Source organism: Alternaria triticimaculans, assembly GCF_023758025.1.
Source record: "Alternaria triticimaculans strain BMP 0046 chromosome Unknown scaffold_13, whole genome shotgun sequence".
NCBI lineage: Eukaryota > Fungi > Ascomycota > Dothideomycetes > Pleosporales > Pleosporaceae > Alternaria > Alternaria triticimaculans.
Genome location: NW_026055970.1, coordinates 279,473 through 305,799, shown reverse-complemented (window position 1 = coordinate 305,799; position 26,327 = coordinate 279,473). Strand labels below are relative to the sequence as shown.

Below are 26,327 nucleotides of genomic sequence, written 5' to 3'. Positions count from 1 at the left end.
TGGAGCCTCTTTACCGCCCCATTACCACATACTCTCCCTAAAATCCCCAAACACAACCTCCACAATGGCCGAAGTTGCATCAGCATCGCACGCCAACCAGCAGGTGCCGCTGGACACGATCCCCATCTCGCCTACTGAGAACTCGGGCGAGGGCCAGGAACAATCCTCCACCACCAACTCCGGCGGCGAGGGCGAGATCCGCACCGTCTTCCACGACCCCGAGAACTTCAACGTCAAGCACCCGCTTATGAACACATGGACGCTGTGGTTCACCAAGCCCCCGAGCGGCAAGGTACGACAATGTCTCGCCTCGCCTATGGCTTGTTTCATGCTGACCGGTGTAGGGCGACAACTGGGCCGAGCTGCTCAAGGAAGTCATCTCGTTTGACTCGGTCGAGGAGTTCTGGGGCATCTACGTAAGTTGCGCTGCAGAGCAAGCGCAACCCGCAAGACTAACACTGCGCAGAACAACATCACCCCCACATCCGACCTCGCGCTCAAGTCCGACTACCACCTCTTCAAGAAGGGCATCAAGCCTGAGTGGGAAGACCCGCAGAACAAGCACGGCGGCAAATGGGCCTTCCAGTTTAGGGAGAAGAAGTCGGTCAACATCGATGCGCTCTGGCTCCATGTCATGCTCGCTGCCATCGGGGAGAACCTCGAGGATGAGGACGACAACGAGGTCATGGGTGTCGTCGTCAACGTTAGGCGAGGTTTCTACCGTATCGGTCTGTGGACACGCACTGTCGGCCGCGCCATCCCCGGTGATGCAGGCAAGGCCAGGACTCAGGAGAAGGGTAAGGAAATTCTGCTGAAGATCGGAAAGCGGTTCAAGCAGGCGCTCCAGCTCAAGGAGAACGACGTTGTCGAGTTCTCTGGCCACACCGAGGCTGCCAACGCGGGCAGCACTCGTGCGAAGGCCAAGTTCAGCGTCTAAAAGGTTCCACCACACATCCAAGTCTGCCACACGATGCTTGCTACTTGCAACATCCTCCGTCGTCCTCGGACACGCGGCGCACCCCACCCCTGGGCTGCATTTTCTCGATTTATTCCCTGTTTGGTCTAAAAGTATCTCACTTAACGGTTCATGATACACGGACTGGATTTCTAGCATGGCGTCTGCATGGGCGGCGAAGGGTGACACTGGGTTCTCCACACGAATCATACGGCCATGGCGGGTCTGCCTCGAACGGGTGGGGTTCTGAGCTTGTATAGACTAGCTCTCTTATCTAGCATATCTACGAATGAGAGTGAACATATATTTGAAAAGCAATTATTTGCAGGCATAATCGTCTCCCTTATCTACTACAGGACGAATGCAGAATCAATGCTCACGCATAAGTGACTGCCTGTCAAGGCGCTCGCATGGTCTTAGCGTGGTGACGTCGGCTGTGGCGGTGCAGCATTTTCACGGCGGGCAAGTGTAGCCCGCCGACGCGCGCCCAACCAACGCATACGCTCTTGATCTCTCCCACCACTCACTTAAGGTCACTCACATTCGTAACCCACATTCGTAACCATGGTCGTTGAGACTGCATACTACGACGCCTTAGGCGTGCCGCCCACCGCAACGGAACTCGAAATCAAGAAGGCGTACCGCAAGCTCGCTATTAAACTTCACCCCGGTACATTGCGCAACGACTCTGCTCAAAGGCCCGCGGACTGATTCTGGCGTAGACAAGAACCCCGGCGACGAGACAGCGCACGCAAAGTTCCAAGAAGTACGTTCACCACCAGAGTAGGGTGTTTGGCGAGCCTGCTCGCTGTTAAAAGAGGACTGCGGGGCTCACGGCGATACAGATTGGCGAGGCGTACCAAATACTCAGCGACGACCAGCTGCGCGCAGCATACGATAAATATGGAAAGGAGGGCGCGATGCCTAGTAGCGGATTCGGTATGCACAATACTTGGAGTAACGGATGTAGGACACGCCGCTGACAACACAACAGAGGACCCATCCGAGTTCTTCACCATGATCTTTGGTGGAGAGGCCTTCGTGGACTGGTAGGTCATACCCCATGGCTCTCAGTAGCGATATCTATACTAGATCGAGAGAGCTGACAAGCGCAGGATCGGTGAGATCTCGTTGATGAAGGACCTGACCAAGACCATGGAAATCTCTCAACGCGAGATGGAAGAAGAAGCAGCCGCCCAAGCAGAAGCTGAGAAGGTCGAAGCCGAGAAGAACCCAGCAGCTGCCGCAGCTGGTACTACCCCAGCCACTGGCACCACAGAGACCGCTGCACCAAGTACTGCCGCTCAGGCCAAGGAAGCCGAAGCGGTAGCAGAGCGCGCAGCAGCACAGCCAGCAGATACACCACCTGTGTACGCCGAAGCACCTCCAGTATACGCTGAGAGCGCCGCCGAGTCGTCTACCGCGCCCAGGGCGGCATCGCCCCCATCCCGAACGAGCACGCCCAAAACACAAGGCATACCAATCCGCGCAGCTATCATGGACAAGTCGGAGGAAGACGCACGTATGGAGGCACAAGGCATGACCGATGCTGAGAAGGAGCTACGGGAGAAGCAGAAAAAGAAGGCTGGTCTTACCAAGGAGCAGCGGGAAGAGCTCGCGGCATATGAGATGGAGCGTAAAAAGATTCGCGACGAACGTGTGTCGAACCTCGCCAAGAAGCTCGTTGACCGTATCTCAGTGTGGACTGAAACCGACAAGGCGACCGATGTCACCGCTGCCTTCAAGGAGAAGATTCACCTTGAGATCGAGAACCTCAAGATGGAGTCATTTGGTCTTGAAATCCTTCACGCCATTGGTGCCACATACATCATGAAGGCTTCCTCGTTCCTCAAGTCGCAAAAGTTCCTCGGGATTTCTGGCTTCTTCTCACGCATCAAGGACAAGGGAACGCTCGTCAAGGACACCTGGTCCACTATGTCTGCTGCCATAGACGCACAGCTTACCATGGAGGAGATGGCTAAGCTAGAGGAGCAAGGTGGCGAGGCATGGACAGACGAGAAGAAGGCTGAGTATGAGAAGCGGGTTACTGGCAAGATTCTCGCCGCAGCCTGGAGGGGAAGCAAGTTCGAGATCCAGAGTGTACTGCGGGACGTGTGCGATACTGTCCTGAATGATAAGAAAATCAAGCTGGAGAAGCGAGTGGAGCGAGCACACGCTCTGATGATCATCGGAGAGATGTTCCAGAAGGTATGTCCAAGACCCGCGCATCAGACAAGTGAATACTGACCAGATGCAGGCCGAACGCGACCCCGAAGAAGAAGGCGACTTCATGGCCTTTGAGCAACTTATGGCTGAAGCCGCCGCTAAGAAGGACGCCAAAGCCGATAAGCATCATCACCACCACGACAAGAAAGAGAAGGAGAAGAAGAAGGAGAAGGCATGAGAGTAAACAATCACCTCTGCACTTTTCCCCGCAACTTTGCATACCCTCTCCTTCTTTTTCTTTCGGTGTTCGTGATATCCATAGATTCGTTTCTTTCTCGGGTGGAAATGGGGGCTTGCTAGAGACGTGCATCGCGTGTCTGCTGACGTTCGCGATGGAGACTGTTTGGGATGACATGTGTAGCATGTTTGGCGATGGTTAGCGTGCGCGTGGATGGATGGAGATACCTAGGTAAGACTAGGGTTGACTTGAGTGGGCAGCAAGCTTAGGTCGGGCTTTGAACGTATACGATGCTGTTCTGTCCACGTCTTGGTGTGTTACTCATTTGAAATGCGATCAAGAGCTATGCTCCCTGTCTTGCATCCGCTCACGACTCCATCACGTCCCTGTGAAGGCAGACCGTACACACTAGAAAGGCTTGCACTGCCTCTGTAGCATCTTTCTAGTGCGACTTCCCGTGCACATGTGCCTGCTGCGTACATAAGTAGCCTCTGCGCTGGAACAGATTGGTCTGGAACGATGACGTAGCGATACGATCCGCTCTCTCCACCCATCTCGTCCCACTTGGGCACATCAGAAGTCCATCACAGCACAGCACTCGAGCTGATCATCATCTGGGTCCCATCAATGCGATAGGCGTTATCGCACATTCAATTTCTGCTACTTTGGGGGACCCTGCCAAGTCCCCTACAAGATACATGCAGTAATAGTGCACCAAAAATTTTCGGTCCCAAGTCTCGACCATGCAAACTAGCATGACCCCACGAAACAACTATTTTTAGGCTTCGGCTTTAGACAGAAGCCCAGATCGTATTGCACGCTCGCACGATGATGCCAGCAGCGCTCAGAGCTTCTGACGCGGACTGTTTCTTTGACGGCCACAGACAGTGTTTGAGGCCCACAAGTTAGCGGCGGGAATGACGTCGTTTCGGCGGCGACGAGCGGAAGAAAGAGTGTTCTAGCACCCTGATGCGCCTTCCCAACAAAGAGCATCTGGGGGATCGTTACGCGTCCGGAGTTTATTGGGAGGGTCTGGTCTTTGCTGCGTGGATCTAATTAGGCTTTCTCATGTGAACATTATTCCCTGGGTGACTTTTCTTTTCTCTTGTCCAACCACACCACGACACCTTTTTTCTCATTCGCTGCATTTTCGGGTTCTTGGGACCGAACATTACAGCGACTTCTACTGAGTACATTCGTTTGAAGAGGAGGGAAGTTCCAGTATGGATGTCTGGAGGCGACAGAATGGCGAGAGTGGGACTGATAAGTTTCTCGACTTGATTGCGGATCCGTTCCAAGGTGAAGTAAGTACAGATCGACGAGATACCATATGTTTACCGTCGCGCATACGCATACTGACTATCGCGTAGATCCAAGAGAACTCGATTTACGCCGCTATTGTCTATTCCTTCGTTATTTCCGGTCTGCTGGTCGTGGTGTTCTGCTTCCTTCGACCCCGCAACTCGCGAGTCTACGCGCCACGAGCGAAACATGCCGATGAGAAACACCGACCGAAGCCTTTGGACAAGAAGCCATTAAGTTGGTTGTCTGCGGTTAGGGATGTGAAAGAGCAGGAGTTGGTGGACACTATTGGCCTGGATGCGGTCGTGTTTCTACGGTTCCTTCGAATGCTCCGGAACATCTTCATCGTGTTGACGGCTGTTGGTTGTGGCATTCTGATACCGGTCAATGTTGTGGGGGGTTCGCCGCTGTACAAGCAGTGGAAGGAGATACCGACACTGATGAAGTTCACTCCGCAGTATATCTTTGGAAGGAAGTTTTGGGCGTACGTTGTGGTGGCGTATATCATCCAGGGAACTGTTTGCTTCTTCCTTTGGTGGAACTACAGGGCCATTCTGAAGCTTAGGCGCGCGTATTTCAATACCCAGGAATACAAGTCTAGTTTGCATTCGCGAACGCTACTGGTAAGCATCACTAATACATTCCAGGGATCACGCTGACATCAGACAGCTAACACATGTTCCCGAATCATCGCGGACCGACGCTGGGCTTGTCGAGCTTGTCGAGCAGGCGAAGCCTATCGATAGTATACCCCGGACAGTTATTGGACGCAATGTCAAGGATTTGCCCAAGCTAATTGAGGCGCATGATGATGCTGTCCGCCTGCTCGAGAAGCATTTGGCTGAGTACCTAAGTAACCCGAATAAGCTACCCGCCAAGCGCCCGACGTGCAAGGCCATGAAAGACGATCAGGCAGTCCATGGCAAAGGCAAACTAGATGCGATCGATTACCTCACGGACCGAATATCCAGGCTGGAGACGACGATCAAGGAAGTGCGGGAGGGTGTCGATATGCGAAACCCGATGCCATATGGATTCGCATCCTACGCACACATCGAGGATGCGCATGCAGTTGCGTACGCGACGAAGAAGAAGGGCCCCGCCGGCTGCGATGTTTACCTTGCGCCCAAACCCCACGACCTGCTCTGGCAGAATCTTCCGATGACACGGAGAACTCGCAGGATACGCGCCTTCTGGGACGGTCTTTGGGTCGTCTTGTTCACCATCGCCTTCGTCGTGCCCAACATCTTGACTTCGGTTTTCCTGTCAGACTTCTCCCACTTGGGACTCGTTTGGCCAGCGTTCATGACGAATCTCCAAGCTCATCCCACTGGCTGGGCGATTGCGCAGGGTATCTTGGCTCCTTTGGTACAAACTCTAATGTATATGGGAGTACCCGTGGTGGTTAGTATACCCGCGAACCTTACTTGACCTGTAAGCTGACATGATATCCCCAATTCTAGTTTCGACGACTGTTCACGCACTCTGGAGATGTATCGAAGACATCTAGGGAACGCCATGTCACTGCTCGCCTCTACTCCTTCTTTGTGTTCAACAATCTCCTTGTCTTTTCCGTATTCGGTTCGGCCTGGCGGTTCGTGGCTGCGGTCATTGCTGCCCAGGATCAAGGCGTGTGGGAGGCCATCCAGGACGGTCATCTGTTCACCAAGGTTATGACTGGCTTGTGTAATGTGTCTACATTCTGGCTTACCTGGCAAATGCAACGCAACCTCGGTGCTGCCATCGATCTCTCGCAAGCTTGGATATTCGCTTGGTCCTGGATTCAGCGTACCTTCTTCTCACCAACTCCGCGGGAGCTCATCGAACTCAGTGCACCGCAACCATTCCCGTATGCCGACTACTACAACAACTACCTCTTCGTATCGACGGTTGGTCTCTGCATGGGCACACTGCAGCCTATCATCTTCCCGGTGACAGCCTTTTATATTGCCATGGATTCCGTCTTCAAGAAGTATCTGCTTCAGTACGTTTTCATCACCAAGACCGAATCGGGCGGTAGATTCTGGAAGCTCCTGGTCAATCGCATGCTTTTTGCGGTTTGTTTCGCAAACGCGGTCATCGCGTTGGTTGTTGGAGCAAACGGTGTCGGGTCGATCGATTTCGACAATGTTCAAGTGAGGACTGGTAACATGCTCTACGCAATGATCCCATTGCCGTTCTTACTATTCGGCTTCAAGTGGTACTGCAGGCGAGCTTTCGACGACAAACTGCTGTATTACTCAACGCTCCCCTATTCCGATGTCGAAGGCTCTCATTCCGTGGATCACCCGAAATCGAAGAAGAGCACCAAGGTCTCGTCCCGCTATGGTCATCCTGCGCTCTACAAGAAGCTGCTTACGCCAATGGTCCACGCAAAGTCTCAGCACCTCCTGAAAGAGGTATACGGCCACCGTTCAAATGCTGATCGTGACATCTTCGATGCACCTCACCGCCGTTCGACCGACCGTGCCATGCCATCCACACCAGGCTACGATCGATTCGGCGACTACTTCATGACCGAAATGGACACTCACCAGCCAGGCAAGCATGCGACTGGTGGAACGGAGATGCCGCACATGGAAGTGGTCACCGAGTCAGAGCTCGACTTTGAGAACTTCAAGAAGCGTGCGGAGTTCCGTGAGCAATTTGGAGGTGACGGAGAGCTATACGGCCGACCCGAAGACATGTCAAGGCCTGGCACTCCATCTACGTTCACAACGCTCACCGAAATGGGTCCGTATGGACGCCGGGACTCACCGTCAGGGTCGAGGGCGTCAAGTCGAACAAGACTAGGAGATAAGGAGGAGCTAGAACAGGGGACAACATACGCTAAGGGATACCAGAAGACGCCGCGACCTGAGGAAGGCTTCGAAGAAGTTGGCATCGATGTCGACATTCCGGCGACGCCGTTTGATGCTGACGCCGTACTGCACGGTACGACTAGCCGCCAGCCGCTTGTCAGTGCGGACGAAAGGGATGGTGGCGTGGAATATTTCAACCGTGGACCTCAAGAAGAGGATACGAGTTATGAGCGCTTTAGACATGTTGGATGATATTGGGTAGGATAGACAAAACTCTAGATCTAATCATAATGTTTGTACAACTATATGAATGGTTCCAAGATACGATGCAATGTGATGTCAGTCTATTCTTCCGAGAAACTTGCAGCAACCGTTTTACAATTGCATCCTATCCCGATCCACTCACCCTGTGGTGGGTAAGCACTGAATCTGGATCCGATGGTATGTCACCGGTCACTTCGTCACCATCGCTCCCACGTGGACAACAAGACCGATGTGAGACCTAGTGAGTTTACCTCTCCGAGAAATCGAGAAACGAGAAAGCCACCGGTTACAGTAATGCTGAGTATGTGATTGGTACACGTGAGAAGCAATAACTATCCAAACAAAGAGCTTCGTCAGCACAAGATCCAGACAAAGAGCGTCTAAGCCCACGCCGTGGAACACAACACGACAGTAGTAAGGCCGACACGCCAAGAGCGGGAAGGCAGCCCGAGGGGGACACGGGATGAGCAGGAACATTGGCGAGTGTACGACATAGTACTCCGCCTCCGCCCACCCAAAGCTGGGCACACAAGTATACAAGACACCACGACGCTGCCTATGCGACAACAAGACCGACCAAGACCGTCGCATGAGAGGAGAAGGCGCCTCGCAAGCATAAGCCCGAATGCGACGGACCACGTGGAATCACTTGGCAGGGTTCTTGTGAGAAAGCAGTCGACAAAGCGCGACGTTCCGACGATAAGACCGATAGTCAGGTCATTTTGTACAGTACCTCGTCGACGAGATCTGAATATAGTGCCAAGATCGGCATGGTGATGCTGGGCGTGGTGTTGCAAGCAGCAGCGCTATAGGGTTGGCTGGTCACTGGGTTTCCGCGCGGCTCGCCGTTACAGCTAAGGACAGGGAAGGGGGAGGCTTGCGTGCTTGGAATGCGGAGATTTCAAGGTTGCGAGTCGGACCGCGTCGTTTGGGTCAACGGCCGATTGTCGAGTGGGGTGAACGGCGGCGATCTTTGCTCTTTGCACGTGTACATGGTGGTGATCTTGGTAGTCGGGAAAGTAAGACGGTTACTTGGGAAGTGGGAAGTGGTATGACTGTGATGGAATGATGATGGTGGTTGTGGCTACTGCTTAGGCTCACGTGGCGCGCAAGCTTACCGCGGCCGGCCACCTGCCGTATCCGTATCCGGTGCCATGGGCGAGCAATTCTGTTCACCATCAAGCAATATCACCTCCATACGCGCCATCATCACGGCTTGGCGTCCGCGTACGCCGTGTACTATATGTATCTTTGCCTGCCAAGCCCCTCAAGATATGCCTCACGACAGCATCTAGGTGTTGGTTTTCGGCCTGGAGGCGCAACGAGAAACGCATTGGAGACTCGCCTCCCTTTCTTCATTGCCTCATTTCGAGTTAGCCACGCACTCACGATGACCCCACAGTTTCACAAGTGGACTGATCTCGCGAGTGCAAAGGAGCATGTGGGCGAACGCTTGATCGGTTTGATCACAAGCTGATACAGTAGCAGCGGTGTGCGACCTATCGCATCGACGACGACTTTCGCTCTTGGTTCGGCCACTTGGAAACCATGGATAAAATACACCAGGCTGCGCATCCCTGTCGCACGTCGTAAAGCAGAGCCTCGAATATGCCTGGAGGGCTTCGCCAAGCGACGTGTCCAGAAAGCGCGCTTTCTGCAAGCGTTTCAGCTCCTTCGGGGTAATTTGCTACTCAGTACCATCATGTGGCGAAGCCAGGTCGACGGCTTTTCGGCTGCCTTGCTTTGCAGTGCTTGGGGTTATTTTGGAGAAATCACACGATTCTTGGACTTGGCGCGCGAGAATGTGGAGAAAGTTCTTGGACGAAGGATTGGAGTAGGTGGTTATGTCGACTAATTATTTCAGGGTTTCTTGCGCAATTGGGACAACGGTGCATCAGCATCATTCGGCACTGTACCGATGAACCTTTTTTTGGGCACAGATCTCATGGCTTTGCTATCCGTCATCTCAGAGCACGTCCAACTTGCCCGTCAGCATAGGGTCCAACATGGACCTTGCTCGCTTCCGACAGGCAGGACGGCTGTCAACGTCTCAGCATACCAAGCAAATGTGACAAGTCTTGACCCCTGTTTAGCCCCTCAATATCGTTCTGGGCGACTCCTTAACCACATACTCGACTTGGCACCTACCTGTAACGGAAATTTCCCGCTCCTTCCTCGCATCTCTTGTATACACTGGCCAAGAAACGGCGTTCTGGAGGTCTCTTGACGTATGACTTGGTCTTCTTGGCCTGCGCGTCTAGTTTGCGGAGGATTTTCGTTGCAAGGTAGAGACATGCGACCGGCCGGAACGAGTTTGAGCGAGGAGCGTTTTTGTACAGCATTGCTCATGGATTGTAGGTATATCTTGTGCTTAGCTCTGCATCTCAAGCCTTCTAGTTGACATTCTAGCCGCCTTTTCCGTTCTTCCATCTCGTTCGTTCTAATACGGTCCGTTTTTGCCGCCGAACTCCTCCTTGTACCTACTTTCTCTTTGGCTCAGCCTCCAGGTGTTCGGGCTTATTCGGGTCTTGTCCTTCTCTTGCCTTTCTTGTAATACGACTAGGTTGATCCTGTCTTGCTCTTATACTCCACATTCGTTCGTGTTGCACGGTCGACATCAGCATCCGCTACCAAGGCATCTTGCGCGTACTCTTGTCTAATCTCTTGTACTGAGGCATACACGATCTTGTCTTTTTGCTTAAGAACGACCCGTCCCGCAGTGTGTTTTGGAAACATCAGCAGCAGCCTTTCACATTCCTTCAGTGTTCTTTTTACAGCACCCTTCACTCCTTACAGTCCAGTCCAGTACATCGCTCATCATGCTTTTCTCCGCACTCCTCCTTGCGTCGACCGCATCCGCGACCTGCCTTCACGGCCTCTCCAAGTTCAAGCGCGCAGACACCGTTGAGGTTAACACCTTTGGTTATGGACCCATGAACGGACCCTTCAACTGGGCTTCGCTTGCTCCTGAGAACGAAGCATGCAAGTCTGGCACGAACCAGTCTCCCATCAACATTGGTACGTCTATCTAGTTCTCAATTGCCCAAAGATCTTCTACTAATACCCTCACCAGATGCCACCATCACCGCCGCCTCAGGCCGCCCCGTCCTCGACATCCCAGACGCGGAAGTAATCTTCGAGAACCTCGGAACGACCATCGAAGTCGTCGTCAACGGCACAACCAGCTACGCGGGCACCAACTTCCGCCTCGTCCAATTCCACATGCACACCCCCTCGGAGCACCACATCAACGACGAATACTTCCCCTTGGAGATCCACATGGTGCACCAGGGTGTCGACGACGAAAGCCAACTCGCCGTCATCGCGCTCATGTTCGAGGTCTCCTCCGGCGACTCCGCTTCCATGATCCAATCGCTGTCCTCCTCGCTCGCCGACATCGCCACCCCCGGCACCAAGACCACAATCTCCTCCGGCATCGACTTTACCGACGTGGTTGAGACGCTCAAGACCTCTGATATCCAGACGTACAGCGGTTCGCTTACCACCCCTCCTTGCGCCGAGGGCGTTACTTTCCTCATTGTCAAGGACCCTCTTCCCGTCTCTGTTGAGGACTTCAACGCTATTAAGAAGATTGTGAAGTTCAACTCCCGTTTCATCCAGAACACCCTTGGTGGAGAGAACATCTTGGAGATTGGTGCTGCTGCTGGTAACACTTCGATGCCTCCTGCTCAGAACTCTACGCCTCGTTCCAACGTTGAGATCAATGCTGATCTGGGCCTTCTTGATGCTAAGGTATGCTCTTCCCTCCCTACCATACTTTTGTCATATCACATTTACTAATTCGTGCTCAGGTTACCGTCGGTACTCCCATCCAGAGGCGTGTACGCAAGTACTAAATGTAATATTCCTTTCTCATTAGAAGATTCTGTTGCATGGTTGCGGAGTGAGTGGTGTTGCAGTGAGTTGTGGACAACTCAGATTTCATTTCGTCTTTGATTATTTCGCATTTGCACAGAGAGTGGTGGGGTGATACCAGCTTTCCTTTTTCCTAGTCTACTAGATCATGATTTAGATAAGACTTATCATTACAGCAATGTAACATTTTCTGCTGCAAATTCTTCCCTCTCGGCGATTTCTGCGCACTTGCTAAGTGTCCTTTCTTTGATCGATCGAACGATATTTGTATAAGCATTATCAAAGATGTTATTGATATTGCTTTGTTCAATGTAGCGTGTAGTGATTGAATGACGGACGGCCGCGATGAACCCTGCAGCAAGAGTGAAACAGAGTCACCCCGGGGGAAAATGAACACCTATCCAAACTTAATAACCTAGGTCGCGTTGCGTCATGATCTTATTAACTTTCATTTCAATACTGATCTAGACTGCAATGCACTTGTTCAGTTCCTTCCTTGAACAAAATGTAGATATTCTAGTCTAGATTATTGGACGCGCGTTTCATTGCACGAGAAGTCAAGAAGACGGTATCGACGCATGCAAGGAAGAAGATGTTAAAATTGTAATCTTATTTAAGCTATCCTGTTTTGCCAACTCCAGCAATGCAATGAACAAATCCAAAAGATCCCACTCGCTGGGCAGTCTCGCGCAAACCCATACTACAGCTGCCTATCTTACACTGCAGACTACCGTCTACGTTCCTAATCGTAGCCGGGATCGCCACTAGGTGCCGGCGTCGCAGCATCCCAACCGCCAGGTGTGGGCGCCGCAATACCATATCCACCACGCGACGTGTCACCAGGAGTAGGCGCAGCGTAGTTGCCAGGAGTAGGGGCATCCATGGGTGGGCCACCAGGCGTAGGCGCAGAGTAAGCACCATAGCCCCCTGGAGTTGGAGCAGCGTAAGCGCCAGGTGTTGGGGCGTTGTAAGCACCAGGCGTAGGAGCAGAGAGACCGCCAGACTTTGAAGCGGTGTTTCCGGAGGATCCACCCCAACCAGGTGTGCGGCCGCCAGAGTTGAAGCCACCGTACTGGGTACGGTTTCCATCATTGCCGCCGTAGGCTGTCGCTCCGCCATATGATGTGGCGCCTCCGTATGCAGTTGCGCCGCCATATGCAGTTCGGGAGCCATCGCCGCCTCCATAAGCAGTCCGTGATCCGTCTCCTCCACCATACGCAGTGCGTCCGCCATCTCCACCCCAACCAGGCGTTCGACCTCCAGCAGCGGCACCACCTCCCCAACCGGGTGTGCGACCACCACCGCCGCCTCCCCAGCCAGGCGTACGGCCACCACCACCAGAGTTGCCCCAGCCGGGTGTACGTCCGCCAGCTGCACCGCCGTAGCTTGTCTGACCACCAGAGAAGCCTCCACGTGAGCGGTTGGGGAACTTGCCTCCCATTTCGACACTGGCGCCAGTGATGGGATCTTTGATAGTCAGGAGCTCCTTCTTCACCGAGACTTGCTTGTTCTTTGTGTGCAACTCGATACGGGCTTCGTCGTTCATGGTATCTTTGACAATACCCAACAGGCCCTTGTAGGCACCCTTTCGGATGACAACCGTTTTGCCAATGAGCTTGTCACGGCCAAAAGTGGCACGGGGTGGAGGCATAGCAGTCGCGTTGCCGTTCGGGCCTGCATTCAGGGCAGGGTTGATGCCACTAAGATCTGGGCCCTGTGCTTGAGCGCGACCACTCTTTGCTGCCATGGTAACAACGTTGTTGCTTCGAACCACGAAGATGCCCTGGTTCTCGACGAGCTCGCGGTTCCGTACGAAAAGTGTGCCTCTGTGGATGTATAGAACCTTGCCTTGACGGCCTTCGCCTCCATACTCCTTGACGTCGTCCTCGTGTCGGATTTCGGATCCGTCGCGGTCGGTTGCTACAGCATGTTTGTTCCTCCCCACGATTTGCGAGACCTGTGTATGGAGGAGTGTGCGGACATCGCCTTGTTGATCGACAATTCGTAGGACTTCGCGATCGACACGAACGACGCAACCGATAGTTGAGGCACTACAGAGTCTTAGTTTGTTGTCGAGGTATCGGAAGGATTTAACTTACTCAATCTGTACAAAGTCGTAGAGGTCAAAGTTGGAGTCAGCACCGACGTTTGCCGAATCAGCAGCGCGCTTCAGGTCTTTACTAAAGACCGTGATTTCCTGCTGAGTGGAGTCGCAAAGCAAGGTGATCTTATCATCCTTGATTCTAGTGACTAGACCAACTTCATCGACATACTTGCTGCCACCGATGACCTTGACGTGATCACCGTCGCGGAACAATTTCCGTAGCGTCTTGACGGGTGCGTCGATTCTTCTGCCGCGAAGATCACCTTCGCTGACACGGAGCGTCAGGATGTCGCCTATGACAGTGACAGTTGTACCGCGGATACCCTTCTGTTCACCGGTGTAGATCTCGACGTTGTCTCCTGCAGCGAAGGCGGAGCCAGAGTCTGCGGCCTTCTGCGCGGCCTGGACAGCCAAAAGATCCATGGTCTCGGTACCATCCGCGTTTTGGATTGCGAAGAACTGCAATTCCTCCATCTTGGGGTTGACCTTTTCAGTGCTGACCCAGTTGACCTTGACTTCCTTGATCAGGAAGCCGTTCTGGTAATCCTCGCCCTTGTATGTGTATGCCCTTTGGTTGCCAGATCCTGTCATGCTGAGATGCTTCATGTGTCGCTTCTTCGCTTCGGCTTCGTTGAAAAGCTTCGCAGGTGGACGCTCGACCTGTCGACCGAAGAAGCCGCGCTTGCGCTTGTTGTCGGCGGCGGAGTTGATGTCCTCGTTCAGACCGTAGTCTAGACGTGGCACAAGTTGTACGACACAGTCAAGACCGTTAGTCGAGACCTCAACGACCTTTGCAAGATCGCCCTTGTATGTGGGGGGACGCAGCATGCGCACGAATTTGCCAACCTCCAACGGCGCACGCTTCTTCTTACGGAGCAGATCTGGACGCTCTTTTGGAGGAATCGAGAACTGACCAGAGCCCATGAAGACGTTCTGTATGCCCTCGATCAATTCCACCACAGCCTGCTTCGAGTCGGCCTCAACGTAGAGGAAACCAGACTGGGGTCCAGTAGGGCCTCGCTCAAAGGCCGAGTAGACCTGTACCGGCTGACCTGTGCGCATCTTCTCGTCGATACGCTTCTGAATAGACATTATGATCTCGCGCTCCTTTCCAGGACGGCACTTGCAACCCCATATAGACGGATCGTCGACTGTGGGCAGGGCCAGGGGAACGGCACCGGCTCCACCGCGGCGAGTGCTCTGCATCTCACGCCGCCTGTACTTCTCGTCGAACTCCTTGGCGAGCTCCTCAACGTCCTTTTGTGCATTGACTTCGCGGCGCATGTCAAGTTCGCGGTGGTGGCGGTCGTCGAGATCGGCGCCCGTGGGCTCGAGGAGATCATCGGGGTGGACTTCATCAACGCCCTCGTCGTCACCTTCCTCTTCTTCTTCCTCATCCTCATCGACTTCGGCTTCAACATCAATGAACATGTTGCGCTTTGCCTTCTTTCTCCGCTTGGCAGGTCGGGCCTAGGATAGTCAGTAATCAGACAGCGCGAATGAATGATGAGACCCACGACAACATCCTCGTCGTCCTCATCTTCTTCGTCATCTTCCTCGTCATCGTCATCGTCGAGATCTATGCCGCCGCCCTCTTCATCTTCGTCGTCATTGCCTGTCCTGTTTGGCGCATCGACTTCGTCCTCTTCGTCTTCGTCTACGGGCCTGCGCGAAGCCTTGGTGGTTGGCGCGACGTCATCCTCGTCGATTTCAGGCGCGGGGTTGAAGTCTTCTTCTTCCTCTTCGGGGTCGCTGCCGTAGGACGCCATGATTATCGATGCGTGTGGTGATAGAGGAGCGTGTCCTTGTTAAGAGCTGTCGCGAAGCTCGGGGGTGTGACCGCGGCAATCAAGCGGACGTGAGGGTGATGCTATCCGCTGATTAGTTTTGGACGGGCGGCGCGCAGTCGGAGAGGGAAAAGGAGGAAAGTAAGAGCAGACGGCGAGCGTCGAAGTTGACGGGTTATGTTTTAAACATGGGAACGTCGAACAAGGCCCATCCAAAGAAACCGCGCTAAGCCGGCGCGCCGCGAGGGTCCGTGCGCCTTTGATGGCCTCGACGCCACGCCTCCAGGGTGAAGCATGACCAACGCGTGGAGTTCACCTCTAAAGCAATACAGATTCAGTATAATTACGATGGTCTCTGGATGAAAGCTGCAAATTTACATGCTTTACACGCCCATCACGAGACACACCATCAAATAGGAGATCGCGACCTACTGCCCACAGAGGATCGCGTGAGGTCGACATCTTGAGTAGCAACATCTATATCTCTACATCATAACCTTGCCTTCTGCTCCGTCTTATCCTCTTCTGCTTCACATATCTTTATCACAGCCCTCCCCCAAGCTTTCCGCTCCCTCACATCCTCCAGCGCTCTACTAACCGCCTCCAACCCCCAATAATCCTCCTTATATATGACAGGCCGAATCTTACCATCCTCAACCAACTTCATAAAGCCGTCCCAAACATCGTTTGTCCTCTGCGGGTCTCTCCTCCCATCTTCCCCGAACCGCTATCGTGAATTAGCACCTGAAGTGAACACGCAAAATCCCAAGTGCAAGACGACCACGGAAGGCATACTTACATAACCAAACACCGCAACTCCCTTGAGCAGAATCTTATTGACCTTCAGGTTCTCCATCTTTCCCCCTCTTGCCGCAAACCCAACAACGACCAGCCTTCCCCGATACCTCAAACACCTAATCCCACTCTCCACGGCCCCAATCCCATCATACACGACATCCACCCCCTCCCCACCATTCCCCAACGCCTTAACCCTCGCTTCCCACCCCTCGACCCCATAATCCACAACTTCATCCGCACCAACACGCTTCACAACCTCAGCCTTCTCCTTTCCCCCCACAACAGCAATAACCCTTGCCCCAACCGCCTTGGCAATCTGCACAGCCATGACTCCCAACCCACCACTCGCACCGAGCACGAGAACAGTTTCCCCGGCTTTGAGTTGCGCAACTGAGATCAAAGCGCCGTAACTTACAGCACCGCTTGCGCCAACGGCGCAGGCTTCAGCGTTCGTCCATTGCGAGGGGACGCGGCGGATGGAGGGTTCAGAGGTGCATATTTGCTCTGCGTAGGCGCCTAGGCCGCCGCCGAAGACGCGGGTGCCGGGCGGGAAGGAAGAGGAAGGGGGGCTATGGGTTATTATGCCGGCGTATTCTGTGCCTAGGATGAAGGGCGGTTGGACGTGTCTGCGGTTGTTTTGGTGCAGGCCTTGGGCGTAGAGGAGGTCGACGTGTGTTACGGCTGCATGGGTGATTTTGATGTGAATATCTTGCGACGATTTTGAGAATGGATATGGGATGGTGGAAGGTTTGAGGTCTGTCACGTTCTGTAGATTGTCATGGTTAGGGAAGATGATGTAGATACTTAGATAGGTGGCTTACAGAGACGAATCTGTCGATGTGGATGGCCTTCATCGTTGCAGATTAACACATGGAACGTCAATTCCAATTTAGCGACGTATCCTTACACATTTCAAGTGAAGCATTGCAGTAAACAACGAGAGTAGTACATGCACCATATGCATGCCGGGAGATCGACGCGTCTACGGGTGTGGGGTACAACGAGTTGCCGAGGTTTGACTGGATGCGCGACTCTGATGAAGCGGCAGCAACAGAAACGAAGATTGTGAGACAATGAGCAGTTGTGATTAGAGGGAATTATTCAGTGATCCGGTATTATACATGCACTCGATTCTCTTGCCTCGCTTGATACGCTAAAATCTGCCATACGCGGTTGCCATCCTCCACGAACAAATACAGATACAAAACAAGGAGCGCATGACTTCTCAGTAGAGCCCTTCCGCATCGCGAAACTATCTCCGCATTCTGTTTCTAGCCACGCATTCACGTACCCGGAGCCTGATCATCCACTTGCCCCAGTGCCATGGACGCCTCATCGCGGGCCTTCTGACGTCGCATATGCCATTTCTCAACGTCCGACATAGGTTTCTTGGCCTCGAACGACTTCCGACCCTTTTGCGCCGCCATGTGAGCTTTCGTCCAGACAGCCGCTATAGCGATGAGGGCGACGAGACTCAAAGCGGTCCAGTATACAATGTGGAACTCCTTCAACAGGTGCTGTCCCTCCTTCGCCGCCGGTGCCTTCTGTTGTAGATGCGTGCTCGGTTCGGAATGAGATGCCGCCGTCATGGGGATTTGCTGTGGTCTGATGACGGGTCCGAGAAGAAGGTTTGAGATCGGGGCTTGTCGACCGAGGATGCTGAGGAGCTCTGTCATGGACATGTTGAGGCCGCTACTCAGTGCGTCGAGCACAAGCATCTTGTCGAGTTCGGGGTCCTGAGACATACTGCCGTGGCTGTGTAACTGCACCTGTTAGTGCGTGTTTGTAATGAGCTGCCATAAACTTACCTTGTTAGGTGGTGGCTACGCAATCGATCATGCGGGAGCATACAGTTGTCAGGTTGGCTACTCGGGGAGACTAAACAGAGCTCTGAAAATATTCGATAAGGGAGGAGCCACCTCGGTGTCAGACCACTTGCTTGTCGTAACGGAAGGAACCAGCGCGATCGGTAAGAGCGATTGTTAATGAATGGGGAAAGAGCTACCACATCGGCCATCCAGTATCAGACAACATGCTGGCGTTGAAGACATTATTGTTCAACAAGCCTTCTGAAGGCAGGTAGTCCATCAGATCTTCGAAGCCCAGACTGTCGATATCGAAATTCCACGTGGTCGGATCGGCGAATGTTGGTTGAACCTCAGAATCTAGAGGCAGCTGTTGAGTCGCACGGTCAGTTTCCGGCATGGGAATACCAGCCGTGTTGCCGGGAATATAGGAACAGGTTTGGGTGGTTGCTGTGTCCGCTGATAGTGTGGACCTTTGGCTTGATCCATCCCTGAGCTTCTCATACTCTGCCACAAGCGACATGAGCAGACGCACGCCATGTACTGCAACACTTGACGTGTGAAACAGTTGCAAGTACCTGATAGCTCGCGTGACATGTAGATGGCACTCTTGTGCCTCCGCGTCTGCTTCAGCACGATGAAAGAGCTCCAGAATGAGGCAAATACCAGCGGTGATGATGAAAGCTTGTTCAACCCACCATTGCGGCTCTTGCGCTTCTCGAGTGGTGTATAAGCTGATGAGACTCTGCGCTGCGCTCATGCAAGCCCACCGGCTGTATGTGTAGCGGACGTCCTTGAAGCTCTTGCTCAAGAAGTTTTGATGGACTGATGATACGTGACAGAATTAGTATACGTCTGTGCACAATCTATGATGGTGAATACTCACTCATAATAATCTTGTGATGTGTCGATGCGTGGTGCAGCCGCTTCGCCCAGACGACCCATTGCGGCCAACTGGGATCGTGAGGTACCCGAGGAAGAAGATATCTCGGCAGCTTCTCCGCACACAAAGTACGCATTTCGCCATCAAATTTGAGGATTGTGGCATATTTGATAGCGTCGTCCTTGTCCTCGAGTTCCACCATAGCGTTGTGAACGTCGAGAAGTAACGCAGCGCAGTCAAAGGTCCACTTGGCGACGCCTACGATTGTCGGAGTTTCTGTGTCGGCGACGGGCGTCATGGTTTCCTCGTCTAATTCGCGTGGCCTTGCGCTCGTGAAATGCCGCCATTGGAGTGTCAACGTGTAAGAGGCGGATGAAGTACAACACAGCCTAAAGAATGGATGAGTTAATTGTTCATGAATCGCTTGAACTGTGCTTTAGACGTACCACTCCTGGCATACAGTCCCATACCATACCCTACGACCAATTTCACGCTCGATGAATGCTTCTTTCTGTCTTGCGTCCAATTCAGTTATCCTATCGTCGTCTGGATGGGGCCCAAGTCTGCTTGATCAGTTAGTAGAGTCCGTATCTCAGGAATCCATGCCACCTACTTGTGCAAACCAAGCCCTTTCGCAATGACTACCCCCACGCTACGGAGAGCGATCCATTGATTACTTGAGCCAGCTAGATGTTCATACGCGTGCATGATATGAATAGTCTGTACCGAGTGAATACTGTATTGCGATGTATAATTCCCAAGGTTCAGGCATGAGATCGATGCTCCGCCCCATACGCGTGCCAGCTGAACTTTGTCGTCAACCGAGAAGCCCCAGGACGTCGAAGCTATTTCTGAAGAGCCGATGATACTGGATGAAAGAATTGCGACTACAAGATTGGAATTAGTAACTTTAGTATCGACCGAGAAGATTGAGTCTGGTCACCGTAACCTTCGCATTGATGGCATATCGAGTAAGGTAGGCCTGAATCATTCGAAATGGAGGTAAACTTACACAAGAGGGCTACCCATGTCCAGTCAAGGTCTTGCAGAGCAAGCTCACACGACTGACCATACGCTTGAAGCAGCTTCTTTCGAAAGCTTGGCCCATGGTAGATGCCGCCGTGCCAGTACATCATGTACTGTTCGTAGTACTCCACAATAAGCATTAACTTTTCTCTCGGCGGCAGAATCGACTGCAGGTACTGTGTCTCCACTATCCTCGCTGCAGCCGAGTAGCAGCTCGCAATAGATGTCGACCCATTCGGTCCATCTCGTGGCGATCGTTTCGACCGGGCGTAAGAGAAGCTCTTGTCGAAACGGCTTTGATTGGCTTCTGCATCTTTCTCTTCCAATATAGCGCTAATCGTCATGTCGGGTAAACCGGTTCGCCAGACTGCTTCCTCATGCGGCTCGTTCCGACCCGATTGAGACCCTGCCGTTTGTGGATGGATTGGGGGTAGCGCGACCTGAGCATTTGCATCGGGAGACGGGCCAGATGTAGATGTGTCGCTTGAACCGGCTGTCGAAAGCTTCCGGGGATATTTGCGATGAACATTTGGGTTGTATCCGTTCACCCATTTGGTCGTGCAAAGATGACCTTCATTGTTCTGCACGCATCTTGTACAAGGTGCCTTTCGATCGCATTTCTGCCGTCTCTGAGAGCACCGCGTACAGGTTTGGCGCTGCTTGGGCATGATAGGCTGCTCAGTAATCTGTATGCGATAGGCCTATGCAGTCGTACAACACCCTTGGCTTCGTCTTTTGCTTGTTTGGTGGCACTTGTTTGTACGACTACTTAGGTACGAAGGAATGAGTCTCAAGGTCGATGGGCGTTTTTAAGCGAATACAGATTAGAGTGAGTAGCGCGCAGTGCGTACAACGGCGGAAGGTCATGAAAGCTGATGTACGAGGCCATGTGCGAGTCGTACAAACCTTCGTACAACGAACAGCCCGTGCTTCCTCAGACTAGACGCTCAGACCACGCTTCAGTATGGGTAGGCTGATGATCAACGTTTGCCCAGAACATTGGACGCGTCGACATGGTTAATAATACGTAGTGACAGAGTGTAGGAAGCTGCGACAACTGCTGGGTGTTGTCATGAATCGACGGTCTGTGCACTCAACCCACGGACTCAGTTCGGAGTTAAGGATTTCTCACGCATACACGTGGAACACGAAGTGAGTTTCGAAAGGCACGAGGGCATAACAAAGAGTCGTATCGCACATTGCTGCTTACGAGCTGTTGAATCTTTACACGTAACAATATCCAAGATCGTCTATATTTTTACTTAAAGTATTCTTCAAGATAACTACGCATTCGTAATGAAGCACATCCGTCATCCCGTAGTGTGGGCAAAGCTTGATTCTGACTACGCATGCAACTAAACTAGTGCAAGCACCTTCCATCCTGCAATATACATCCTCGTCAGTATATACATGCCTGCTCCCGCCATCATCATGACACCAGAGAAGACGTTCAGCCCCCAGTACTTTCCATTGTTTTGGACGACGATAGCTCCTGCAATTGGATTACCGATCAAACCCGCAATTGAGATGCAGGCGAAGACAACACCAACACGGATCCCAATCTGTTCGACCTTGGAAATATAAGCGATCTGGGCAGGCAACAGTGACACGAAAGCACCGGAAGCGAATCCGTAGAGGCCGGCGAATGTAATGAATGCCGCGTTACCTGATGCGGGGATAGCCAGGGCAAGGACCAGAATGCCAGCTACGAGGCACCAGAGTGACTGCATATTGAACTTGCCAACCTTGTCCGCGAGGGCACCGGGAATGATGCGACCGAAGATACTAGCGGCGTTGAGAATAGCTAGAAGATATCCAGCCAAGGTAGTCGACATTCCAGCGGCCATCGCTTGAACCTCGATGAAGTTGATGGGTATAACTAACTCTGGTATTAGTACGCGTCTTGTCGGCAGCTCGTACAGGGCGGTAACTTACACAGTCCCATGAAGAACAAAAATGACGCAATCGTCAGTAAGACGAAGCGAATGTCCCCAAAAGGCTCCACAAACACCTTGAACTCGAAGGTTCTGGGCTGTGGCGGTAGGCGAGATTTGACAGTGAGGAAAGCGATAGTCATCATGCCGAGGATGAGGAAGCCAAATGTTCTCATTGTCCAACCATAACCGATTTCGGGGATGAGGTGCGTTGCCATGATGGGAAAGATGATGCCGCCTAGTCCACTGCCAGCTGCCATGACTCCGTATGCCAGGCCTCTCTTCTTCAGGAACCATGTAGGGATGGTGCTGGTTCCTGCCTGGAAGATACAGTTCAGACCTAGAGGGCTGCAGATTCCTTGGGCGAGGATAAATTGCCAGTACTCAGTGCATAGGCTAGTCATCATTAGACCAAGCACGTGGAACAAGGTACCGAACAGTAATATGTACTTGGGGCCGTAGTTGTCGTACAGAAAACCGACGATAGGTCCAGGCGCAAACATGACGAAGATCTCGAGCGAAGCGATCCAGGCGACGGTAGACGGCGAGTACGCGCTGAGTTGATTCCGCTGGTAGTAACTTTGGAACACTCCGACGCAGTTTAGCCATCCAAATGAGCAGAAGAGACAGCAGAAGCCTCCGAGGAGACAAAGATAGGCGTCTCTTCCACCATCAGGGAATTGACTGGGATGGAATGGGCTCACAGCCGCTGTAGGTGCGGTCGTATCGGGTTGCTTTTCATCGACTGGTGCTGGCGGTTGTTCGACATCGGATTGGGGAAGTCGTGGCTTCTCCTCGTGCAAAGATGCCACTGAGCTTGTAGTCTGCGACATGGTAGTAGACGGTAGCACTAGGGGTTGGAAGTTGAGCGTGAAGGAGTTGGTAAGATGAGAGCTGGGCTAGGCCATGATTAAGTAGTCAATCATTGAGGTTGACATTGAGAGGCGTAACGGTGCTTCGCTCCTTACCATGGAATCCGTGTGATCCGCACATTCGATATCAAGCTATTATTGGGGTAGGTTTGCATGTAGGCCTGCACGCCTGTTCGCGCTCGGCCTCGCCTTTGACGCAGACCGACGTGCCGAGCCAATGGCGAGATATCTCACAACATTCGCATTACCACAACAGCGAAGGCAGCTGCGGGAAGGGGGTTAGTGACCCACATTCCCGACGGTCAATTCGGTGTTTCGAAGAGATTTGCTGGCGAATTCGGTGTTGAAAGGATCTCGCTCTTGCGCGCGCAGCGGAGACGCGTAGGAGATGTCGGAGATGATGGCATCTCCGACCCGCGTCCGACATGGGACAATCATACTGAAGATGCATCCTATATGTGCATGCGGCCACCCAAACATGAATTCTCACGATGGGTACGTGTGGATCATCCTTCTGCGCTCTAATCAGCAATCGCTTCCATGCGTTGGCGCCCTGACAAGATGCGCAGGGCATCGATGACGTATATCTTGCGAGTGACTGCAATTGTTGATCGACGAGTGTGAATATAGCTGGATAGCGAGTAGGCCACTTCTCACGGTGAAGTCTGTCGCGAGTCGTCGGGTCGACGCAGCGATGGAGGTGAAATCTGGAGGTGCAGGACAGGTTCGCTTGATCGGGCAACGACGCACAGACTTGGTTCCTTCGCATTTTGCCTTCCGAATCAGTGTGGTCCTCACTAGCACTCTTGCTTGAACGCGCACAACGACCAACCCACGCCCAAGCCCCGACTACCCTGAATCCATCCCGATCATCTGCTGGGGAGCTTCATATAAACATATTCGGCCATCTACATCTACACCCGCGCATCGCCATCTCATCGCCCGCCTATTCCTGCATCTCCACCGGATTCCATCCCATTTCAGTGCACACGGCCCGGTACGCGCAACTAGCCCGAGGATAGCTTTTTACTATGCTAACGTCGACTTGCTGTCTTAGCATCTAGGCGCCTGTCCTCTGCTTCGCGTATCTCATCCCCCACCACACTCCGCGCAAACTCGACGCAATTCGCCCTCCATCCCGCCGCATAACCTCGCCGTCACCCGCACATTGAAAATGGCATCCACCGAGTCATCCGGCCCCGTCAACGGCAACTACGCGCCGCAGCAGTACGAGAACAGCTACTCCACCGGCGCCTCCAACTTCACACCCTCGCAGCAGCCCACGCCCAGCCAGCCCGCACAGCAAGCCGCCGCCTCAGAGATCCCCAAGGACGAGGTCGGCTGGTACTTTGTCGAGCAGTACTACACCACCCTGAGCAAGAGCCCGGACCGACTCTACGTAAGTCGCACGCGGCGGGAAGGCTTTTCTTGGTGACCACGCGACTGACCCAACTTGCAGCTGTTCTACAACAAGCGCTCCCAGTATGTTTCCGGTGTCGAGGAGGACAAGGTCAACGTCTGCCTAGGCCAGAAGGTACGTGAAGAAAGCCCAATTGCAGTCGATGCATGCTAACCCGCGTCTAGGCCATCAACGAGCGCATCAAAGAGCTTGAGTTCAAGGACACCAAGGTCCGCGTCACCAACGTCGACTCGCAGGGCTCCGATGCCAACATCGTCATCCAAGTCATCGGTGAGATCTCCAACCAAGGCCAGCCCCACAAGCGCTTCGTGCAGACCTTTGTCCTCGCCGAGCAGACCAACGGTTACTTCGTCCTCAACGACATCTTTCGCTACCTTGCCGACGAGCCCGAGGAGGACGAGGACCAGCAAGAGCAGGCCGCGCCCCCCAACGGTGTCACGGAGCCCGCTCCCACCGCTGCCGTCCCCGAGAATGCCGACCTCAACCAGAGCGACGAGATCGCGACCAGCGAGGAGGATCTGAACAAGGTGGACAACAAGCTACACCAGGCTGCGCAAGAGGAGCCGTCTGTCGAGGAGGTCGCACCTGCTGCCCCGGCTCAACAGGTTCCAGAGGAGATTGAGCAGCCCGCTGCTGAGGAGGCACCTGCTGCTGTCGAGGAGAAGGCCGCAGAGCCAACCCCCGCCGCTGAGGAGACCGCCGAGCCCGAGAAGCCTGCCGCTGCCGCCCCGGCCTCCGCCCAAAAGGCTGCCCCCGTTGCCATGCCCTCTGGTCCCCCCAAGCCTGCCGCTCCCCGAACTTGGGCCAGCCTCGCCGCCTCTGCACACAAGGTCGCTACTCCCGTCGTCAACGCCCCCGCCGCTCAGCAAGCTCCTTCGCAGCCCAAGGCCGCTGCCGCCGCTCCTGCTCAAGCCGCTGCTGCTGCACCCAGCCAGACCTCAGCACCTGCTCGTGACCAATCCCCCGCGACAAGCCAGGGCGAGGCTGCTGGCTGGCAAACAGCCACTGGACACAAGAAGGAGCAGTCCCGCGCACAGAACGCAGGACCCGCCGCCGACCCTGACCAGAAGCGCGCTTACATCAAGAACGTCTACAGCCAGGTCGACGACGCTGCTCTGAAGACTGCTCTGACCAAGTACGGCGAGATTGAGTACCTTGATATCAGCCGTGGCAAGGTAAGTAAATGTGTCTCACCATATTGTACCTCGACTAACATTTTGCAGAACTGTGCTTTCGTTGACTTCAAGACACCCGCTGGATTCCAAGCTGCCGTCGCAGCCAACCCCCACACGATCAACGGCATTGAGATCAAGGTCGAGGAACGCCGCCAGAACCCCGGCCAGTTCAACAGGGGAGGAGGATTCCCTCGTGGCGGTGCTCCTCGCGGCGGCCGTGGCGGTATGGGTGGTCAAGCACCCCGTGGCAACTTCCAACCTCGGGGACGCGGTGGCCCCATGCGTGGCGGTCGCGGCGGCGCTGCCCCTCAGGAATCATAGGAGGCTTCACGCGCAGCTTACTCCCTCGTTCTTTTTGCCATTCTTCTTCTATCTCTTGTTGAGTCGGTTTGACTCGATGGCCTCACGACTGACGGCTTTAGCCATGTACTGTACCGACCCCCTTTCAGCGCTTGTATAAAAGTCATTTCATTTCGAGGAAAAGTCTGGGCGTACGCGTTCGTCTTAGGGCTCTGAGCCCTTGCATAGCGAGTGGTTTCGTTTCTGCATGTTTCCTTTCTGTATCCGTGTATATCCGTTCAGCCGTTTTCGAACATATTCCCTTCTTCGCGGTCGCATTCTTCGTCAAGTAATGTTTAGGGAAGGCTATCTGGGGGTTCCTGGGTACGGGCTAGGGATGTCATAGCATCTGGTGTAATGGGTGTACAGCATAGCTTCGGCGACAACAGGATCGGACGGGGAAGGGCAGTCAAATCGTAAGATGATCTGGTACGAATACAATAAATGATACACGCTCCAACAGGGTGTAGATGTACTAGAGTGAGGTTGTCTGGTGATTGCTGATAACGTCACCTGATAGGTCTAGTGCGACGCAAGATGTGCCTAGTGCTGCGCTGACCGTTGATTCGAAGACGCGCAATC

At 53.5% G+C, this 26,327-nt stretch overlaps 9 protein-coding genes across 9 annotated transcripts; 5 read left to right on the top strand and 4 right to left on the bottom strand.

Annotated features, from left to right (window-relative positions):
* Nucleotides 1–64: 64 nt before the first annotated feature.
* J4E78_007989 (uncharacterized protein) lies at nucleotides 65–937 on the top strand (the record flags this gene model as incomplete). Its single annotated transcript, XM_049368592.1, has 3 exons — nucleotides 65–292; nucleotides 345–416; nucleotides 467–937. 3 exons carry the CDS (start codon nucleotides 65–67, stop codon nucleotides 935–937), a joined length of 771 nt encoding a protein of 256 aa, XP_049219557.1.
* Nucleotides 938–1,519: 582 nt separating this feature from the next.
* On the top strand, nucleotides 1,520–3,359 carry J4E78_007988 (uncharacterized protein; the record flags this gene model as incomplete). Its single annotated transcript, XM_049368591.1, has 6 exons — nucleotides 1,520–1,625; nucleotides 1,678–1,721; nucleotides 1,801–1,894; nucleotides 1,950–2,004; nucleotides 2,071–3,163; nucleotides 3,213–3,359. 6 exons carry the CDS (start codon nucleotides 1,520–1,522, stop codon nucleotides 3,357–3,359), a joined length of 1,539 nt encoding a protein of 512 aa, XP_049219556.1.
* Nucleotides 3,360–4,582: 1,223 nt separating this feature from the next.
* J4E78_007987 (uncharacterized protein) lies at nucleotides 4,583–7,714 on the top strand (the record flags this gene model as incomplete). Its single annotated transcript, XM_049368590.1, has 4 exons — nucleotides 4,583–4,663; nucleotides 4,730–5,284; nucleotides 5,331–6,065; nucleotides 6,125–7,714. 4 exons carry the CDS (start codon nucleotides 4,583–4,585, stop codon nucleotides 7,712–7,714), a joined length of 2,961 nt encoding a protein of 986 aa, XP_049219555.1.
* Nucleotides 7,715–10,545: 2,831 nt separating this feature from the next.
* On the top strand, nucleotides 10,546–11,583 carry J4E78_007986 (uncharacterized protein; the record flags this gene model as incomplete). Its single annotated transcript, XM_049368589.1, has 3 exons — nucleotides 10,546–10,744; nucleotides 10,800–11,479; nucleotides 11,539–11,583. The coding sequence occupies 3 exons, from the start codon at nucleotides 10,546–10,548 to the stop codon at nucleotides 11,581–11,583; spliced, it is 924 nt and encodes a 307-aa protein (XP_049219554.1).
* Nucleotides 11,584–12,344: 761 nt separating this feature from the next.
* J4E78_007985 (uncharacterized protein) lies at nucleotides 12,345–15,475 on the bottom strand (the record flags this gene model as incomplete). Its single annotated transcript, XM_049368588.1, has 3 exons — nucleotides 12,345–13,653; nucleotides 13,702–15,176; nucleotides 15,224–15,475. The coding sequence occupies 3 exons, from the start codon at nucleotides 15,473–15,475 to the stop codon at nucleotides 12,345–12,347; spliced, it is 3,036 nt and encodes a 1,011-aa protein (XP_049219553.1).
* Nucleotides 15,476–15,983: 508 nt separating this feature from the next.
* Nucleotides 15,984–17,145, bottom strand: J4E78_007984 (uncharacterized protein; the record flags this gene model as incomplete). Its single annotated transcript, XM_049368587.1, has 3 exons — nucleotides 15,984–16,220; nucleotides 16,293–17,057; nucleotides 17,113–17,145. The coding sequence occupies 3 exons, from the start codon at nucleotides 17,143–17,145 to the stop codon at nucleotides 15,984–15,986; spliced, it is 1,035 nt and encodes a 344-aa protein (XP_049219552.1).
* Nucleotides 17,146–17,574: 429 nt separating this feature from the next.
* On the bottom strand, nucleotides 17,575–20,349 carry J4E78_007983 (uncharacterized protein; the record flags this gene model as incomplete). The annotated part of the gene is given in 6 exon segments (XM_049368586.1): nucleotides 17,575–18,027; nucleotides 18,039–18,054; nucleotides 18,297–18,921; nucleotides 18,983–19,050; nucleotides 19,105–19,288; nucleotides 19,992–20,349. 6 exon segments carry the CDS (start codon nucleotides 20,347–20,349, stop codon nucleotides 17,575–17,577), a joined length of 1,704 nt encoding a protein of 567 aa, XP_049219551.1.
* Nucleotides 20,350–21,360: 1,011 nt separating this feature from the next.
* Nucleotides 21,361–22,772, bottom strand: J4E78_007982 (uncharacterized protein; the record flags this gene model as incomplete). Its single annotated transcript, XM_049368585.1, has 2 exons — nucleotides 21,361–21,884; nucleotides 21,941–22,772. 2 exons carry the CDS (start codon nucleotides 22,770–22,772, stop codon nucleotides 21,361–21,363), a joined length of 1,356 nt encoding a protein of 451 aa, XP_049219550.1.
* Nucleotides 22,773–23,985: 1,213 nt separating this feature from the next.
* Nucleotides 23,986–25,727, top strand: J4E78_007981 (uncharacterized protein; the record flags this gene model as incomplete). The annotated part of the gene is made up of 4 exons (XM_049368584.1): nucleotides 23,986–24,210; nucleotides 24,271–24,345; nucleotides 24,396–25,406; nucleotides 25,455–25,727. The coding sequence occupies 4 exons, from the start codon at nucleotides 23,986–23,988 to the stop codon at nucleotides 25,725–25,727; spliced, it is 1,584 nt and encodes a 527-aa protein (XP_049219549.1).
* Nucleotides 25,728–26,327: the final 600 nt, after the last annotated feature.